The sequence below is a fragment of the Prionailurus bengalensis genome, chromosome A3 (genome assembly GCF_016509475.1).
Source record: "Prionailurus bengalensis isolate Pbe53 chromosome A3, Fcat_Pben_1.1_paternal_pri, whole genome shotgun sequence".
Classification (NCBI taxonomy): Eukaryota; Metazoa; Chordata; class Mammalia; order Carnivora; family Felidae; genus Prionailurus; species Prionailurus bengalensis.
The window spans coordinates 45,486,375-45,504,361 of record NC_057354.1 but is presented as its reverse complement, the minus strand read 5'-3'; the positions used below and the strand labels follow the sequence as shown (position 1 = coordinate 45,504,361).

The 17,987-nt window shown below is 40.5% G+C and overlaps 1 protein-coding gene across 1 annotated transcript in view; it reads left to right on the top strand.

Moving 5' to 3' along the window:
* The window catches only part of RALGAPA2 (Ral GTPase activating protein catalytic subunit alpha 2), a 322,478-nt gene that overhangs the window by 208,263 nt on the left and 96,228 nt on the right, over positions 1-17,987 (top strand). The window contains 3 exon segments of the mRNA XM_043602994.1: positions 629-752; positions 2,685-2,840; positions 8,857-9,015. Of these exon segments, the coding sequence (XP_043458929.1) occupies positions 629-752; positions 2,685-2,840; positions 8,857-9,015 (439 nt within the window).

Below are 17,987 nucleotides of genomic sequence, written 5' to 3'. Positions count from 1 at the left end.
AGAGTCCATCGTGGAGGAAGTGGGTGAAGGGTTTATGTGACCTAAGAGGTTTCCCTGGACATCTGTCCACCCTACCTTACTCCCTCAGATTAGTCAGAGCAAGGAGTGGGTACCTCTTCACAAAGAAAGTGTTCTGCTTGGAAGAAGTTTCTGTTTCTTATAATAGTTTATAGTTTAGTTTATAGTTCTAATCAGGGAACCAATATCCTTATCTCAAAGTGTGGTAAGTAAAATATGGGCAGTGACATAGATCTGTTCTCAATTGATATGTATGTGAAGTGCTTTCACATATATTTTTTTGTATATCACATGTTTGAAAGAGTAATCTCAAGAACCAGACTGCCCTGCTTCAGTTCCCTGTCTCCTGCTTGCTCTGTGTGCTTTCTGTTTAATTTTCTGTGCCTCCTTTCAACCACCTCTACAAGGGAAGTGGTGATAATCACTTGTCTCTTTAGAGTGGTTCTGAAGAGCCAAAGAGATCACGTGTCGAACCTCCTTAGAACAGTGACTGACCCCTAGTAGATTCTCCGTAAATATAAGCTTTATAGTAGGAGTCATGCTGGCAGTTGTATAGAAATAAAATTTTAAATCTAAGAATTCTAACTCCTTTAAATTTAAAATTTTATAGCCGTGAAACACACAAAATTGCAGTGTTTTACATTGCTGAAGGTCAAGAAGACAAGTGTTCTATCCTCTCCAACGTAAGAGGAAGCCAAGCATATGAAGACTTTGTTGCTGGACTTGGATGGGAGGTAATTCATTTCATTTCAGAGGTGTTTATTGGCCAGCACTATATAAGGACGTGTATAAGCTAGACACCAGTTGTACAAGGTTTTGTATTCAAATCTAGCACATGTAGCATGTGCTACATGTATTGAATTTGACATCTTGTGTTAGTTGCTTTTCAGTACTTCTCACATGAACTTTTGTTTCTGTTTAACTTTTCATAATATTTCATTCACTTCTTGTCAGAATCAAATAGTCAGATTGGCTCACTCAGTCATAGACAGTTTGTAGTAAGAGAAGACAAATATGGGTAAAAAAGCAATGGCTTGGCCACAGTGTAGAGATTGGAGAATTAAGCAGTGGCTTGATGGGTGAAAACATGAAGAAAGAGCTGATGAAGTAAAAAAATTGGCATGAAAATAGAGTAGAGTAGCTTTGATGCTTCAGCAGCCAACCTGTTTCCCTTAGGGAGATCCCAGGATGACTGATATTGAAAGAATATGCTATTTCTTTGCTAAATGATGCTCACACAGACATATACATTTATACACACACACACACACACACACACACACAGTCTCTAGGAACATAAATCTACAGGAAAATATATTTCTAGAATCTAAAAGAACTCAGAGTGGTTATAATGGAAACAGCATATCTGAAATAATTTTCTTATTTTTCCTTACTTTTATTTTGGTTTCTCGGTTATCTGCGCTGTGAGAAACTCTCTGTATGCCTAAATAAGACTTGTCTCTGAGAGCTGAATGTTAGTAAGGAAATTAATATGGAGATGGCTACAGGAGAAGCCTACATCTAGGTGAAAACCATGTACTTTATAAAATGTAAAGTTGATTTTAGTCTAAAAGAGTTATTGCACTTCAGTAAACTGTCCTTCTTACTAATAAGGTGACTTCTTATTTGCTGTAGACTATAGTTAATCATTTAACTAATACACCGTTTAAACCACACATTCTTAACTAGAGTTTTTAGAAAAAAACTGAACATTAATTTAGTGTATATATTGATGGTATTTGTCACAAAAGAGATTCTTCTATTGCTTTTTTTTCATTTGTGTTACAACAGGTGCTTTACTGAAAGAATTCTAGTTTATCAAAAGTTTAAAAAAAAGAGAGAGATCCTAGGCACTAAGAAGTGAGCATTCACACCACAGCTTGAAAAGAATAACTCCCAGACTAGCAGTAGTGTGTAAATCAGAACAACCCCTTTGAAAGACAGTTTATCAATGGCTGTTAAATTTTAAAACATCTGTGCCCTTTAATATAACATCCCACCAAAACATTTGCTGGAATGGTCCTTGTGGCTTGACCACACCAGCTGTGTTTGAGAAAGCAGAAAATCCCATAAATCCATCAATAGGGTATCTCTTTGTGTGTGTGTGTGTGTGTGTGTGTGTGTGTGTGTGTGTGTGTATTTATGTAAATACATATATGTATGTGTGTATATATGCATATATACATATGCACATATGTATAGGATGGGAAAAAAACTAGAGAAATATGCACCAAACTTTATGTTTATTTTTGAGTGAGAGAGAGTATGAGTGGGGGAGGGGCAGAGAGAGGGAGACACAGAATCCGAAGCAGGCTCCAGGCTCTGAGCTGTCAACACAGAGCTCAATGTGGGACTGGAACCCATGAACCGCGAGATCATGACCTGAGTGGAAGTCGGGCGCCCAACCAACTAAGCCACCCATGCGCCCCAAGAAATATGCACCAAACTTTTGATGGTGATTTTCTTAAGCTGGTAGGATTTCAAAGCACTTTCATTGTTAATGTTTCTTTTATATTTTAATTTTGTCTAACTTAGTATTACATTTGTTTGTCATCAGGAAGCTATAAAAATGAAAGTAGATTGCTCAAAAAATGGGCATTCCTGCTAGGTGAATGAGGATAACTGATGCTTGACTCTCATTCTTTCCTCTTTGTTACCCTCATCAGGTGGATCTCTCAACCCACTGTGGGTTCATGGGTGGACTTCAGCGCAACGGCAGCACGGGGCAGACTGCCCCTTACTATGCTACCTCGACTGTGGAAGTGATTTTCCACGTTTCAACTCGGATGCCATCAGACTCAGATGATTCACTCACCAAAAAGGTAAGGAGCCTCTTTGAAGACCACACTTAGCCTCCCTGGTTTGTGGGTGAGGATCTCCTAGTCCAGATCGAAGGCCTTGGCATAACTATGCACTGAGACTGCTTTCCTCTGGATGCAGCTTCAGTATTGCTCTTCTCAAGCTACAGTTGTAGTTTAATCTGAAATATCTAGCTTGGTGCAAACTGGATAAAGAAACAAATGAAAAGCAATCAATCATTTGAGTCTTAAATGCTGAGATTAAGATTTAGGAAAAGAAAGGGGCTTAAATGTTGTTAATTTTGGGTATTCTCTCACCTGACTATTAACTGACAGAAAATAACATAGCTGACCTCTCAGGTTGGCAGAGGTCATAAGATGACCCTGTACTGATGGAGAGCTGAGAAGGCCGGCACCTCTCAAGCTTGCTGGGGGCAATTGGGCAACATCTGCGAAAATGACAAGTACAAGTGTGCTGCAGTCTAAGGGTCCCACCTTCGGCACTGACCTCGTCTCTCTTTCAACTTGGACCTTCTGGATAGTTTTCTCTAGAATTCAGAGGAAACCTCCTCCACTCTGAGGAACCCCCCAGGGGAACATGATGCTGAACCTTCTGATATCCATGGTGTTCACTTCAGGTGATTCTCTCTTAGAGGTGAGGAGTTCCTTAACAGAAGAGGAATCAGTCTGCGAAGCAAGCCTAGAAATCTGACCCACTTCTGTGAGTTTCCATATGAAAGGAACAACTGTAGCTAGCCTGCTAGTGGGTGGCAGAGCAAGCCTGGAATCCTTACCTCACACCCACTCTCTTCCTGCAAGGATGCACGAAAACTGCAGACAGCACCTGAGTGGATGGGAAGGCAGCTTATTCGGGAGCTAAGTTTGCCATTGGAGGACCTACTGTGTTGGTTATAGCCAGGGTCTGGAGACCAACAGACCTGGGCTTAACTGTGTATCCAGTTACTAGCCCATGCCTCAGTTTCCCCATCTACTAAACGAGATTGAAAACAGCCTGTGTGCCAGGGTTGTTGTGAAATAAATGGATAATGCCTGTGAAACTACTTACCATGGTGCCTAGTCTAAGATCTCTAATGGTCAGCCTTCATCATTGCCCACCAGTCTAATTGAGTCTTTTTCCTCCTGACTCATTAGGAGGTGATTGATATTGGCCAGCAGACCCCACTATTACCTGCCTCATCTCTTTTCTCTGCGGTTTTGCTTTTTCCTCACTGCAGCCCCAAATGTTTAGACCACCTACATCGGGGATAGTGGTGCTCATAAAACTTCAGAACTCAGACTGTGGCACAATCACAGACAACTTTCACAGTGTCCCAAGTGTCTGGGATGTGCAAAGCATGATGGGCTTTCACTGTCTGGGCCACTTGTTAGCATGGCCTTCCACTGGCCGTGTGTTGTTTCCTCAGCCATGGAGGAGCTGCCTTAGGTCTTGGCCTCCCTGGTAGTGGTGTTCTTAGTGAAGGAGACCCTGCTCTATTTCAGATTACCAAGAGTTTAGGCAAGGCTTACACATCCTTTTTATTTGTAGTACCTTGTAAATTTCTGCTAATCTGCAAATGTGTTGCCATATTCTGATTTTTTTATGACTGAGAACTATTGTTGTTAATAGGTTTACTTAAACTATTTTTTAATTATTTCCTAAGTAGGATTGTCTTTTTTTTTCTTTTTCCTTTTTTCTTTTCTTTCTTTCTTTCTTTCTTTCTTTCTTTCTTTCTTTCTTTTTTTCTCTTATTTATTTATTTTGAGAAAAGACACCGTGTTTTCTTGATACAGTGCCTTACTATATAAATAATGTTGCAAGGCTTGGCCTGGTTGAAAGATTCCCTACTGTAATAATCAAAATTCAGCTGATACCTTTTGCAGCTCCTAGATTTAGCATCATTAGTGACAAACTCTCTTTATCAGGATGTCTCACAGCCAGACTGAAAATCAGTCACAGTAACAGCAGCCCACAGTTCCTTGTCTTATTCTAACTAAATTGTCCCTAACAGCTTAAAAATGAGCTGCAAAATTCTAAAGTGATTCATGCTCTCTTCTGCCCCTGTCATGGGGGCACTTTTTCAATTCTGCAATCCGGTTGCAACCCCATACTGAACTCTTGATCCTTCACTGCAGAAATTTGTTAGCTCTAGCTAGATTAGATTTTTCACAGCTAATCTAACTGCTGTAGGGGTTTGCAGAGTGGGGACAGAGCTGTGCTATTGGATTTGTCCAATTCATTTGACTCCAGGACTATAATTGCACTTATGTCTTACAAGGCTTTTATAGCCTCAGGCTGGCCAGCCGCATAAAAAACAAATTGGCAGTGATACAGTACGAGTGAAAAGGGATGAAAGGCCCACATTATCAGTCTCTAGGCAGCACTGTTCTGGCAGGAAGTTTCTTGGTTAATTTACAAATAAAACTTAGATTTTAGGATGGGCACACTGTCAGCTGAACAATGGGGATGTCAGGCCTGACTGTTACTTAGTAAAAGTAGCAGCCGGGCCCACTGAGGAGCAGGAATTCTTCAATCAAACAGACGACTCCTTCTGGAGCCAGCTGGCGATGTAATGCAATTAGTCGGGAAAGGAGGTCAGCCTATTAGGTGTGTACCATGACCAGTGTCACCAGTGCGTGCCGCCTGGCAGCAGCAGGCAGAATGGGCTGGGCAGAGGGACTTTAAAACTCTGTCAGGACGAGAAGTGGCAGGACATGGGGTTGATTTCTTAAGACTTAAGAACGGAGCATTTGTTCCAAGCCTGTTAAGCATCCTCGCGTTCTGGAGCCTGTTGTGCAACTGAAGCAGTAGCTGGCATGAATGACAGCTCCATCCCAGGATGAGACTCATCAGCCTCTCCCAGATTACACAAGTCGTGCCAGCTTGACTTGCGTGCATGCAACAAACTCACTGGTGGACTTCAGTTTGGGGGCCTCGATTCTGAATTCTCCAAAACTCACAAAATGACATCTCTGTAATGAAAGCCCCTTTAAACTGAGCTTCCAGAAGCTTCATGGAAGTTTCCAGAGTGTTCCTTCATATGACATGGTGGACAATTTGGCCAGGTTAGTTTTACTTGTTTCACCTGCTTGTGTTCTTGTCCGAGGTGGAAGAGGGCATGTGTTTGCTCCTTGCTCCAGATCTATCAGTCAGTGGGTCCTGTGGCCTTAGCTCTGAGTTTCGTGAGTTAGCTAATGAAACTATAACTTGTCCAGAGATCTGGGGCACATGACATTGAAAGCAGCTTTGAAAGAATGAATATTGTATCATTGCCACACAAAAATAGCCTTTCCTTACCTACAAAAATGCCACACTGGGAGGACAGGTCTCCCTGGCTGTGGTTCTGAGACTACAGCCCAAACAGAGTTATGAAAGACTTGCTTGGATTATATAATTGAGGAACCTAATTGAGAAAGGCACAGTAAGTGCTAAAGTTCAGTAATCACTGTACTACCTAATGCCTTGCAAGTATACTTCTGGATTGAGAGGAGCCATCACAGGCGTTAGGGTGCTGGCATTAGGTGGTAGCCCCACATTTGAAGGGTATTCAGTAGATATGTTCTTCCCATTCTGACTTTAGTGCCAGCATTATATCAAGGGGCATATAACCACCTAGAAGGTTGCTTCTCTTTATAGGATGAGAGTAGCCCCACTATCACAATTACCTTCTGCCGGTCTAAATTCCTCCCAAAATTTCAGTTTGATACTATTCCTATTTCCCTTGAAAACATGCCTCTACTGTGTTGCTGGTGATGCTGGCTACCATGTTTTTACTCCAAAAGGATTGAATTTCAGGAGTGTGTTGTGAGGGCCTGGCATGTTCTATTAAAAAGGAAAGAGAAAAGAGAGGTGGAAATAGAGAAACATAGAGAGATGTTCAGTGTTGCTGTGAGAACCCAGTGTCTTTTTTTTTCTTTTAACTATGTGTAGTAATGGGTTGGCTACACCTTTCACCTGCTACCCTTCTAGCCTTTACATGTCAGAGGGGAAGAAGAAGAAAAAAAGAATCATACTAGATAATTTTATATTTAGAAAGTCTTAGGCACCATTAAATTGTTCTGGATCATCATGACTCGTACTGAATACCCACAGTTACATTTGTCCCAGAGTTCATGTTCAGAATAGTTGAATCGGGCACCCCTCACTGTAGGGGCCACCTGCAGATGCACCTGTACCTCCCTAGAGCAAAGGTACTGGCATAAGTCTTTTAAAAAAAAAATTGACTTAGGGTTGCCTGGGTGGCTCAGTCAGTTGAGCGTCCAACTTCGGCTCAGGTCATGATCTCACTGTCAGTGAGTTCGAGCCCCGCGTCGGGCTCTGTACTGACAGCTCAGAGCCTGGAACTGTTTCAGATTCTGTGTCTCCCTCTCTCTCTGCCCCTCTCCCACTCATGCTCTGTCTCTCTGTCTCTCTCTCTCTCTCTGCCAAAAATAAATAAACATTAAAAAAAATTGAGAGTAAAAAAAAATTGACTTACACAGTCATTCCCAGAAACATGAAAGAGTGAAGAATAAGAAAGCACTGCAGCAAACCAACTTCCTTTAACTTTGTAAATGGAAAGGAGGCCATGTTGGGGGTCACCTTGGATTTTTCTTTTGTGGTCAAATAGTCTATAAAGAAAATTGTATTTATGCGATCATGTTTTAAATATATGGTATTCCAGAGCATCCCCTTTTTTGCATTTTTTTTCATGTTTTGTATCTTAACACAAAATGAAAACATTACCTTTGGCACAACATCCCTGTTTGATTAACGGTGCCCCTGAATTTAGTCATGTTTGGGGGGGGGGTTCGTCTATTAAATAAGCTAGGAAGCCAGAAATACTTTTTTTGTGGTGGTAGATAGCATTCTTCTCCTGCAGTGTGTGGGAGAACCAAACCTTAGATTTTCCATAGGTGTCCAAGGACCTTCACTAGTCAGCTTTTATGGTTGTAGGACTTCAATTTTGGCCAACATTTTAGTCTTTATAATCTAGTTTCTTTTAGTCACATTTTCAGGCTTATTTCATCTGTGGCTTTCTCCAGCCCAGGATGTGCCGTCATTATGCAGGAGCTTTATCAAAGACGTTCTTGCGTCTGAAGAGCTTGGCCCGGGAGGAAGTCTCAAAGGGCCCCTTCCCCTGCTCAGAGAGGCCAGGAGTCTCTGACTTGTTTTTGGACTTGATGGCCTCTTTGTGTATAAAATGACAAAAACAGTGGGCCACACTATCTGAGCTGTGGCAGTACACCTGGCTTAGGTGGCTGTGAGCAGTAGGAATGGCACTGAGAGGCCTGGCCAGGTCCCCAGGCCCGCCGTGCTGCTCACTGTTCATGCACCTTGTATAGGTGCTGCCTTTGCCTTCCTGAGCCCCATCTCCTCCTTGTCACGTAACAGAAAGATGATGTCTCCTGCCTCAGAGAGTACGCGGAAAGGCTAAAGAAAATGATACATGCGAACATACTTTCTGGATAGGAAGGCACTCTTTGAAGGCTAGGTACTAGTGTTCTTATTAAATTGAAGTCGTATTTATTAGTTTCTTAAACAAAGGTAATTTATGCAAACTTTTTCTTAAACCTTTGTCACAAATCTAGTTCTTATACATTTGGTAATTGTGTTAGAGTGGCTTTATGTTCTCTTGTATTCAAATTTTTTTCTTAATAACCACCGAATTAAGAATGTTATGAAGCCGTATTATAATATGGAATAAAAGGATCATGTTGTTAATTGTTTAGAAACATGCTCAGCAATATGAAACATAAGGCTTTAATGCAAGAGTAAAATTCAATTTAACAAAATCCTCGAAAAGGTCTTGTCCCCATCCAGGCATAACGTACCTTCTGTGCTTCTATGCATCATCTCAATGCTAGTGTAGTTCATAAAAAGTGAGAGGTGTTTTCATGTACTTGTGTTTTTTTAAATCCTCATAGAAGACAGCAGTGTTATACCTTTGTTTGGTAGTGAAATACTTTTGCCTCTGAGTATTATAATTCAATTTGTAAGCCACGACCCCTCATAAACTGCTGTTATCACTCTGATTAATAAAGAGCCAATTGGCCATTGCAGCTTCGTCACTTGGGGAATGACGAGGTCCACATCGTCTGGTCTGAACACTCCAGGGACTACCGCAGGGGCATTATCCCGACTGCCTTTGGAGACGTTTCAATCATTATTTACCCAGTGAAGAATCACATGTTCTTTATCGCGATCACGAAGAAACCCGAGGTACGTTTTCACCACATTATCACTCTGACTCATACAGCATTTGCCATACAATTCACTGTTTTTGAGAAACAATGATATAAATATGTTAAAGGGGACTTTTGTCCAACTGGTGAATGTCTCACATGTATCTGAATTACACATGCTATAAAGAAATTCAGTATGAATTGAGATTTTCAGAGTATCTTTCCTCATGAGCACAGAATTCTGTATTTTATTACTAGACTCTTTAAAAATTAGAACATAAACACATTCATGATATTTTAAATGTTTTAAATTTAATTTTTTTTAATTAAAAAAATTTTAATTTTATATCTGGGACACATTGATTAATAATAATAATAATAATAATAATAATAATAATAAGAGTTGAAAGAACCCCATGTCACATCAAGCATTTTGTGGCTGGCCACGGGTACAGAATTCGACCTGGCATGACAAACAGGCACTGCTCACCGAGCCTCTGACTGCTGCTAATAGGGGTCAATCCTGAAGGATTGCAGGCATGTCTGTGAAGAGGTTAGGCTTCTGCAGCACAGCCCATGTGATGACTTTTAACAATTGAAGCACCTTGCCACCAGATCAATGCAACCATGTCAATTGGTATCGATCATGGGAATGGCTGGAACAATCCAATGGTTATGTGCCCTGTAGTAAATTGGCGGGGGCTTCGATCCTTGCCATGCCTTTACTGGTATTTTAGCCATGCTTTATATAGTGACTTGTTTTTGTGTTGGAATTATTAATAGAAGGGTTCATTTTTAAGTTTTTAATTAAATGTTAGGCATAGTTAAGTCACTCCTCAAGAAAACAACTTCATGCTCTAGCTTGGTATTAAGTGTGATCTTCATTTTTGTTCCAAATTGTTCTACTAAAGAGGTTAAAAGTTACCATTCTAAACCCTCTGTTTTTGAGCTTTAAAATAAGCGGTAACTGTTATTTACTGGGATTTTAACATAATCTTTGGTGTTAAAGCTGTAAGCATTAAAGAGCTAAGAAATGAAAGGTGCTTCAAACCATAGCTGGCTCAGAGTAAAAGCTGTTGGATATTATTACTATTACTGCTGTTATTTTTCTATTACAGTCACTACCATGAAAAGAGAGTAAATAATGAATCCCAAGTGTAACATGCTTATCATTTCTCAGTCTAGACACAGTGTGGGTCACCTTCTGAATTCAGGAAAGTCTCACTCTGGCCGGTGAGGCGCCTGACATAAAGAAAATCCTCTTTTCTATTCAGGGAGTGAAGATGCCTCAAGTTCTTCATAGTAAATATTGGTGTTATCTTTCTTTTTTTTTTTCTATTGTTTATTTCAGAGAGGGAGACTGCACACATGCGTGCATAGGAGGGGCAGAGAATGGGATACAGAGAGAATCCCAAGCAGGCTCCATGCTTTCAGCACGGAGCCTGAGGTGGGGCTTGATCCCACAAACCATGAGATCATATCCTGAGCTGAAATCAGGAGTCAGACACTTAACCGACCCTTTGGTGTTATATTTGATTCACGTTTTTGTGTGTGTGAAGTTTTCACTCTCGTGTAAGAAAATGGCTCTGAGTGCTAATAACATTTGTGCCTGTCCAGGAAGAACACTAACGTTTTCAGCAAAAACATTAATATTAGATTCGTGTCCTATAGCTTCCAAATCGGGAAAATGTGGTTCTTTAATATTTAGTATGGATTAACTGACTTCATTAGTTCATTTTCAACATGGCCCTGTAAAACATCATTTAGCATCCTAAAAACATCTCCTTTATTTTTGTAGTAAATAAAGAAATATAAAAGGTATTTCAATTCATTTTATAGTGTGAAGAGTGACACTTTAAACTTTCTTTGAAAGTGATTTTTAAAAAGGTATTAAATTTTTAACACATGAAAACAAGTACTAACATACCTTTTTAAAATTTCTTTAGAGAATGTAAGTTTTATAAATTTGGTCATAAATTTTGACAAGATGAATTGAGCAAATCGCTGTCTTAATATTTCAATTCAAAAAGCCTAAAGGGAAGAAGAGAATAATGACCAACTGGAAATTTAGCGTTATCCCCACATTTAAAGTACAAACCATTACAATGTAATAAAATTAATCCAGACATTTCCAGGGCAAGTGTGGCTGACCTTTTGTTCACCAACCACTGACCCCAGGGTGAATGCAAGAGGCTTGTGGAGGGAAAGTCTGTTTGTTTGGCTTCAGTCCCTGGTATTTAAATTGCATTCCCTAATCAAATGAAAAGGCTGTCCTCTCTATCAGGTTACAGAATCCATGGCAACATTTGGCCTTTTATATCCATAATGTTAGCCTTTTTGTTTGCATCTAAGTAGAGACACCTGGAGCAATGTTAACATTAACCGATTTAGCATTAATAGCTTCATTATATAAGAATTTCTGATCAGATAGCTGTTACTTTTGTTATATTGCTTCAGCTTGTATTGTTGTCATTTTTTATCTCCCTGCTTGGCAACCAGGCAATGATTTGCAAATTTTTTTTGTCTTGATTAATTAAGCAATATAATTATCAGTAACCGTGATGCAGTCTTTGCTCAACAAAGCTTCTGAGAGAAAACAATGGTAAGTCTGTTAGTATGAATGCATTCCACGCGTCCCAGATGCATGAGGATATTATGGACAATGAGGGGAAAGGCCGCCTGTGAGCGAGGACAAAGGGTGCCACGCAGACTCGACACACTGCACATACCGCCAGGGACATGCTGCGGGCTCCCTGGGACACAGACGCCTCGTTAGATTACAGCTAGTCAGCAGAGATTAATTCTCAGCCATTTGGTGCAATAATTTACCCATTCCCCAGTCTTTTAACTAGTGCTCCTCACTGTGGAAGTAAAGGCTTTGTACTCAAACGGTTTATTTAACCTTGCCTACTTTTACGGGTCTCCACCAAAATTGTTATTTTTGTTTAAAAATTGTATTGATGCAGCCACTTGAAATTGAGGAATATGCTTTTGGAGGAGGACAGGATTATGCACAAGTTTCAAAAATTGTAGGTAGAGTCAAAGGCATTTCTTTTAGCACCTGTATATTTCAGCTGAATATAGTATGACTCTGGTCTAAGTCCATTTATTTTACTGGTCTCTGGGCAGCCATACTTCTCTAAGAATAATTTTAATCCTTTTTTAGGAGGGGGGAAAAAAAAACCTCATCAGTACACAAAAGTCCTGCTCATTGGGTAGAGTCATGCATATTCAAATTGTACTTTCATTCACTCAGCCTCATTAATAGCGTATGTAATAATGTAGGGCTATTTGTAATACAAGCTCACAGGCAGCATTGCTTCCAAGTCCTTTGAAATTTAACATATTTCGCTTTTTCATTCCATACACCTCCCTTAAATATACAAATTATGTGCCTGGCAGAATCCGCCTCCTCTTAATAATACACAGCACTTGCGAAATGGTATGTTGAAGAAATGTGGGTGTGCTTGTGTGAGCACAGAAAACCCTTGCATCTGAGAGGCCACTCACTTCTTGAGCTTTTTATTGAACTTAAATAAATAAATAAATAAATAAATAAATATCAGTGTGTTTAGCCACATGATTTCATTGCTAAATTACTTTCAAAGTAAGTTCACCTCTATAAACATTGACACAGTAGTCTTTGGTCACAGAAAAGAAATGTGCTGCTATCAGATTGGGCTTTTTTTTTTACTTCTACTTTTATTACTAAGTCAGGGAAGATTTGCATATAGAGCAGAACATGAATGCCTAAAAGTGTTTGTTCTGTAAAAAAGGGGTTCATAAAGCTTCCATATTGCAGTGAGGACCCATGTTGCTTTTCTTTTTCAGTAACTGAAAATAATTTTGATGCTCAAAACATTTTTGCCTTTATGAATTTGTGAAGGTAGGTTTCAGTGTTTCTGTCATGTTTACCTCCAGGCACATTAGTGACTGGCTAGCGACTGGCCAGAGGGCGGATGTGCTGAAGCAGCCTTGACCGGGAGCAGTTAAGACAAGAGGCAGCTTTGGTGAAGCCAAGGGTCCTCTTCATCACCTCAGCCAGAATGTCGGTTTTGTAAATGAAAAGACGTGTTAATGTCCTCCAACCTCTACTTTCTTGGCCTTGGTAGATTTGGACGTGGGAGAAAAATGGATGATTCAGTCACTTCTGAGCAGTATAGGCAGGAAAGAATGCTAGGAGACCGGGTAGGAGGCCAGAGTTCCAGTTCCTGTGCTGCCACAAGTGGGTGGGGTGTCTTGGGCAGGTCTCTTAATTTCTTTGGACTTTTATTTCCTCAGCTGTAACACTCACTGGGGACAGAGGTCTCTCTGAAGTCCTTTTTAGGGATTTTAAGTGCCCCTTTAAGATGATGGGCCCTGTTGGATCATCCTGTTCCCAGATGCCTGTCCTTTCCCCAAGCTGCCCCAATTCACCACGTTGCTGTCAAGGTGGTATTTGGCTTCCTTGCAGGCTCAGCAGCTACTGGGAGTGTGTGACTGTATGCACATGTGCATGCGTGTGCGCATCCCTCTTTAGGAAGGTAGCTAGCCCAGGACCTTCACCTGGAGCCAGTGCCTAGAAATGCTGGTTAAGGTTGATCCACCAGAAATCATAAGGGCATTTGCAGATGCAAGGTCAAGAATGGCCAGTATTTGCACCTGTGTTTGAAAGGAAATCTTTTACTAGTGTGGCTTCATTATGTATGGACTATGTTTCGCTGCAACATGGTTATGGAAATTTCTTTTTATTTCATATGTGTAATTTTCTTAAATATTTGTCTCAACCCCAACCAAATCACCTTTTTGAGATTAAGTCATATCCTTTAAAACACTCTGGGAAATTCTCAGGGAAAATAACTTGTTAACTTCCTAATATGTGAAGAAGCATTTATTTTGACAGAAAACTGAGGGGCACCTGGGTAGCTCAGTCAATTAAGCATCTGACTCTTGGTTTCAGCTCAGGTCATAATCTTGCAGCTTCATGGGTTCGAGCCCCGCATTCGGCCCAGTGTTGGCACTGTGGAGCCTGCTTAGGATTCTCTCTTTTCCCGTCTCTCTCTGCCTCTCCCCCACTTATGCTGTCTCTGTCTCCCTCAAAATAAATAAATAAATAAAAAGATAACTGAAAACACTGAATAACCAGAATTTACTGAAATACATTATTTTTTTTTAAGATTTTATTTTTTTACGTAATCTCTACACCCTACATGGGGCTTGAACTTACAACCCCGAGATCAAACATCACATGTTCTACTGACTGAGCCAGCCAGGCACCCCTAAGATACACTATTAAATGGGTTACTGCAATAGATTCTGTTTTGGTAATTTATTGTTAATTGTTATTGGGGCTTTCTTAGTAAAGGAATGACATTGGGAACTTGGGGAAAAGCAGCTGTCATTTGCAGATGTTATATCAAAAACAAATTTCTTCTCTACTTCATTGCCACTCCTAATTAGAGGAATTCCCTGGATACAAGGGATTTATATTATTTCTTTTGTCTGGTTTTTGAAAGACTATCTGAGTCACCCACAAGCAGTTGCCAAAGAATAATAAAGAACATTTATTTATAAGATAAGCCTCAATACAGATGGAAAAAAATCTATAGCCTATTATTAACTCTGAGCTCCTGTTTTATCCTTTACAACAATTTGGCTATTGAGAATTCTTTCTGCATTGATTTCTCTCAAAAGTTGGCATTGTTTTCCCTTTTTTCTTTCAGTTGTCCTTTGATATATACGTCTCTCTCTCTCCTTTGCCTTATCCTTATCCTCCCTCCCTTGGCAGCCAGAGCCAGCTTACGTGAACATACACCGAGTGGCAAATGGTAGAGCCCGTTTTGTGTCAGAAACCAAGACCTCTGAGCTGCCTCTGTAGGAAGGGCCTTCTGGACAAGAGACCAGACGTGTTCTCCCCATCCTTTGGTCAGGGTGTCACAAGCACACAGAACTCCTCTGTGAGAAGGAAACAAGGCCACTGCCCCTGGAATCCAAGAACTTATCCTGAAAGGCTTATTTTCTGTGCTGTCCTTGAAATTCATTAGCTTGTTGTTTGTTGTAGGGGGTTTTGTTGTCTGGGTTTCTTCATACGTACTTCCATTACAACTGCGTGTCACTGATTATGGACTGCTTTTAGCATAAATCGTAGGAAGAATTGCACTTATTGGGGCGCCTGGGTGGCTCAGTCGGTTAAGCGTCCAACTTCGGCTCAGGTCATGATCTCACAGTTCGTGAGTTCGAGCCCCGCGTCGGGCTCTGTGCTGACAGCTCAGAGCCTGGAGCCTGTTTCAGATTCTGTGTCTCCCTCTCTCTCTGCCCCTCCCCTGCTCAAACTCTGTCTCTCTCTGTCTCAAAAATAAGTAAACATTAAAAAAAATTTTTTTTAAAAGAATTGCACTTATTATCTAAGGAATATATTTAAAATTCTTTTAAGTGTGGTGTTACTAAAAATAGGAAGGGTTATTCTTTCTTATTTTGTTGTTATAATTGTCACCTGGACTGGGCAACGCTGAATAATTTTAGACTGCAAATAGCTCCTTGATTTTCCTCTTTGGAATAAAGATGCCCACTTCCCCTAACCCTGCAAGTACTGAGGAGAGACACTCATTTGTTATAATTAGTAAAACTAATAGTTTCATCCTTCTTTGTTCCTGTCTGAGTCTCCTCAGGTGTGACTCTTCCTCTGTTTTCTAGGTGCTGATCTCAAAATAGGTTTAGCCAATCTTTGCAGTTTTTACATCTCTGTGTTTTAACTGTGGAGCCTTTTCTCAGACCCACTAAATGGAAGAAGAGGTGTAGCAGCAGAAGCCTGCTCAAGACCTAAGACCACACCATAGCCCTTTCATCCTGGCCTTTCAGGCATCTCCATGAAGCAAATGATAGCCAGTCACAATGTGACCTTGTTCTAGAAATGTACAGGGGGGACAACAGACTTGGTTAATGGCCAGTGGTCAGAGCCTCAGGATCTGGACGCCTTCTGTCAGTCATTCAGGCAGCATATCTATTAAGGCTGCTTCATGCCAGATACTGTGTCAAGGGCTGGCAATCTCATATCCCCGGAATCCCAGTTTTAGTAAGGGAGACAGCCAACAAGTAAGTAAGTAAACGGTTCAATTAGAGACTTTCAGATAGGAGCTTTGGTGTTATAAAGAAGATAAAACAGAGTGATAGGATGGACCAGAAGGCGGCTGCTTTAATTCATGTAGGGTGAATTCTAGTTTCCAATCCAACATGTAGGGAACTTAGAAGTCATCACTCCCATTCTAACAACATGAGAAAAGCTGAACAAACTGAAAATCAACAACTCTTCTTTGATGCATCAGAGAATTGAAGTCACAAGGAAAACCACTGCTCCCAAAATTGTAGTGACAGAGAGTCACAACTTGCCATAGCAGAAGGCCAGGAACAGAAACCCCTGGGGAATCAATGACAAGATAGGAAAATGTCAGCTCTAGTTTACTGATTGCTGGAGGCTCCATGTACACAAATTTGAGAGTTAGAGTCAAGAAGGGCCTGGTCTTTGGGAGACCCCCACACTTTTGTGTGTTTTCCCTCTAGGAGTCCTACCACTTTCTCACAAAACCTACCACTTTTCTCACATGATGAGGAAAAACCCATCATGCTTCAGTAGAGGGAGGGAAAGAAGCCATTTTGAAATACACCTAGAGCATTCTGTTCTTCTGAATGAGATCTGTCCTCAAGAGAAAGTGTTTTACCAGAGCCTTACCTAGTGGGGTTTTACCAGAACCAACTCAAGCTCCCTCTAGCTTTGCTGTCTCACATAAGGAGGAAGTATGTGTGTTTGGCAGGGAGTGGGAAGCACTTGTGAAGGTCCCAGCCCAGAGACACAGGCTCACTGAGAGACTGAGACCTGATCATAGGTCTGTGGGACACTTCTTCTCCACACCTTATCACTACATCAAAAGGACATTTGTACACTAACAACTGAAAGAACCGCACATCTAAGACCTTATTTAAGAGGGACAGGGGAGACAAAAACACGGGCATACAAGGAGATTTTAGCCTTTGACACCATCATCTGCAGCTTCAGCACACAATAAAGACAGCCTAATTCCGAGACAGACAAACATAAAGTGTCACACTAAAGGCTGATTTACTTCAGTTCCTCTTACATGGTATGTTCTGTTTAGCTTCCCACAAAAAAAAAAAAAAATTACAAGGCATACTAAAAGTCAAGACAGAGCTTGCAAGCATCAGAATCAGACTCAGATTTGGCAGAGATTTTGAAATTATCAGACCAGGAATTTAAAATAACTATGATTACTGTGTCAGGGCTTATAATAGAAAAAGTGGACAGCATGCAAGAAGAGATGACCAATGTAGCAGAGAGATAGAAACTCTAAGAAAGAGTTGAAATGCTAGAAGAAAAAAACACAGAAATGAAGAATGCTCATCAATCAACTGGACAGCTGAGGAAAGGAACTGTGAGCTTAAACATAAGTCAGTAGAAACCTTTAAACTGAACTACAAAAGGAAAAAGGATAAAAAAAAAAAGGCTGAGCAAAACATTGAAGACCTGTGGGCCAATTATAAAAGGTGTAATATACACCTAATGGGAATACCAAGAGGAAGAGAATGGTAGAGAAGAAATATTTGAATTTATAAGTAAATATACTTTATATAATATATTTTAATATACATGAGAATTTTTCAAATTAATGACAGATACCAAACCACAGATGCAGAAAACATAGGGAATAAATACCAAGTAGGGTAAATACTAAAATATCTATACCTAGGTATATCATATTTGTACTATATGTTATAAATTGAATATTTGTGCCCCTCTAGAATTCATTTTTTGAAACTCAACCCCCAAGTGTGATGGTATTTGGAGATGGGGACTTTGGGAGGTGATTAGGTCATCAGGGTGAAGCCCTCAGGAATGAGATCAGTCTTAAAAGATACTCCAGAGCATTCCCTTACCACTTCCTCCATGTGAGGACACAGAGACAGCCATCTGTGAAGCAGGAAGCAGGCTCTCACCAGACACCAAGTCTCCTGACATCT